This window comes from Hibiscus syriacus, unplaced genomic scaffold, assembly GCF_006381635.1.
Source record: "Hibiscus syriacus cultivar Baekdansim isolate YM2019G1 unplaced genomic scaffold, ASM638163v2 tig00110429_pilon, whole genome shotgun sequence".
In the NCBI taxonomy this organism is placed as follows: domain Eukaryota; kingdom Viridiplantae; phylum Streptophyta; class Magnoliopsida; order Malvales; family Malvaceae; genus Hibiscus; species Hibiscus syriacus.
In genome coordinates this window covers 12,428,865-12,431,398 of record NW_024062733.1, presented here as the reverse complement: position 1 = coordinate 12,431,398, position 2,534 = coordinate 12,428,865, and the positions used below count along the sequence as shown (strand labels likewise).

At 36.7% G+C, this 2,534-nt stretch overlaps 1 protein-coding gene across 1 annotated transcript; it reads left to right on the top strand.

Moving 5' to 3' along the window:
- Positions 1 to 1,032: 1,032 nt before the first annotated feature.
- Positions 1,033 to 2,325, top strand: LOC120124893 (stemmadenine O-acetyltransferase-like). Its single transcript, XM_039143455.1, has one exon. It carries the CDS (start codon positions 1,041 to 1,043, stop codon positions 2,286 to 2,288), a length of 1,248 nt encoding a protein of 415 aa, XP_038999386.1. The 5' UTR covers positions 1,033 to 1,040; the 3' UTR covers positions 2,289 to 2,325.
- The last annotated feature ends 209 nt before the right edge of the window (positions 2,326 to 2,534 follow it).

Genomic DNA, 2,534 nt, shown 5'->3' with positions numbered 1-2,534 from the left:
AATAAAGTTTAAAAATAAACAAACGAACACATTATTAAAAATTTAAACAAATATGAACACCTTAATAAATAAATAAATAAATAAATACGAACACAACCTTATTTATTCAAATCTGATCCATTTACATTGCTAAACCTATATATTTAAATCATTATGAATTTGAGAGTAAAAAATAATCAAAGCGATATCAACATAAAATAAGACAAAGGAGACAGGATTTAACGTGGTTCAACCTTGTTTACCTTCACGGGTAAGATAAACAACAATTCACTATAAACATAGAGAAAACGAAGAGTACAAATATATTATATCACATATATCTCAAAACCCGATATATATACTAAAATCTGATATATCTCAAAACACTATTCTAATATCCTTACAAAACTATCTCTATAAACCCCAAAAGTTACAAATATCCCAAAAATAATTACATCTCTCTAAAATAATTAGCAGTCACTTAAACACAACTTCATTTATAGAGCCAAATACTTAGTCACTAAGAATTCTTTTTCCATAAGAATTATGGTCTAAAATAAATATATTTTATTAAATAAACCTAACTTCCAAATAATCTTTAACTACTAAAATTACAATAAAATCTAACTTAATTATTAGTTATAATTTAAATAAAAATATAACAAAATTAGCTGACTAGCCTATTCCCATATATAATGGGGGTAAAGGGGAGGTAGGATAGTAGGCTGCCCTAACGCCAGATTGAGAGCAACTTCCGTATAAGACTTCCGTTATGAATTGCCTTCAGTGGGACTCAATCCCATGACCACAAATTAAGAGCCTTGTGGTCTACCAACTGAGCTACACATACAATTCTAGATTTAAACATAAACTCTAAATTCTAACCACTCAAACCTAAACTCATGAGCCTTAAGTTTTAACCGAAACATGTTACACTAAAATTAATAAATTTATATAAATTAAAAATTTACATAAGTGATGTATACCGTTTTCCTCTCTCTCTATCTATATATATATATATATATATATCCCGTCCTTCGTGATTAGAAATAACCTAAAAGATGAAGCTGGAAGTTGAAGTTGTATTCAAAGAAATGATTAAGCCATCTTCCCCAACCCCTCATGAACTTGGTCATCACCAACTCTCCTCGATCGATCAAGAAGTGGCTCCTGTTTACAACCATCTGGTCTTGTTCTACCCGACCAAACCTAATGTCCAAACCAACAACATCAGCATCCCCGATCTCCACCACTTCAAACTGTCCGTATCCCAAGCTCTAACCCACTTCCATCCCCTAGCGGGACGCATCAGAAACAACTCCTTCGTCGACTGCAACGATGAAGGAGTTCCCTTTAAAGGAGCCAAAGTCAGGTGCCGACTATCGGATTTCTTACACGATCCCGTTCCCGAAGAACTCAACAAGTTGTTCCCTTTCCCTCTCGATGATGCTGCGGAATTGCCGATGGGAATCCAGTTCAACGCTTTCGATTGCGGTGGAATCGGGATCGGTTTGTGTGTTTCTCACAAGATCGGCGACGCGTCATCGTATTTCACGTTTTTGAATACATGGGCAGCGATTTCTCGTGGGGACGATAAGAACGTAGTTAAACCCGAGTTTGTATCGGATAAGCTTTTTCCGGCACGGAACTCGTCGCCGCCTGAACCGTGGTTGGCGCCGACAAGTGAAAAGAACGTAGACACGAAGAGGGTGGTATTTACTTCGTCTAAAATAGAGGAAATCAGAGCAAAATATGCAGCTGAAAATGGAATCCACCCTTCACGTATCGAGGCCTTATCATCTTTCATATGGACTCGTTTCGTCGCTTCCACTAAAGAGAAACCAGCCCAGGATGAGTTCTATGTGATTCTTCATACCGTTAATTTACGCACAAGATTTGAGCCGCCGCTTTCAGCTCAGTCTTTTGGGAACATTTTTCACCTTGCAAGAACAGTTCCTTCCATGGAAAAAGAAAATGACGGTGGATCATATAATCTGGTCAGCCAAATGAGAGAATCCATCAGAAAAATCGACAAAGATTACGTGAGGAAGCTTCGGGTTGGTGAAAGTGGTTCCTTTAAGGGAAAGACTATCCCTTTTATCTTCACTAGTTTATGCAGGTTTCCACTGTACGAAGCTGATTTTGGTTGGGGGGAACCAGTATGGGTAAGTTCTGCAAATCTGGGCACCAGGAATCTGGTTGTTTTCATGGATACTGCAAATGGTGATGGAATAGAAGCTTGGATTCATCTCAATGAGGGAGACATGGTCGAATTTGGAAGCAATGAAGAATTGCTTAACATAGTTTAAAAGCTGTCTAAATGTGATAAAACGTTTAATTTAACGAAAACATTGGTCCCATATACCTGTTGATTTGTTGTAAAATGTTTTATCTATCTGGAATATGGTTTCTTTTCATAAACATTGCTTACCTATGGGGTGAACGATTGATGAAAATACATTAAAATGTCTGATTTTATTTCTGGTTCAATCTTGATTTTGACCTAACTTCTGTTCATCGCTGCTTCCACCATCGTCAATCATCATTATATCGCT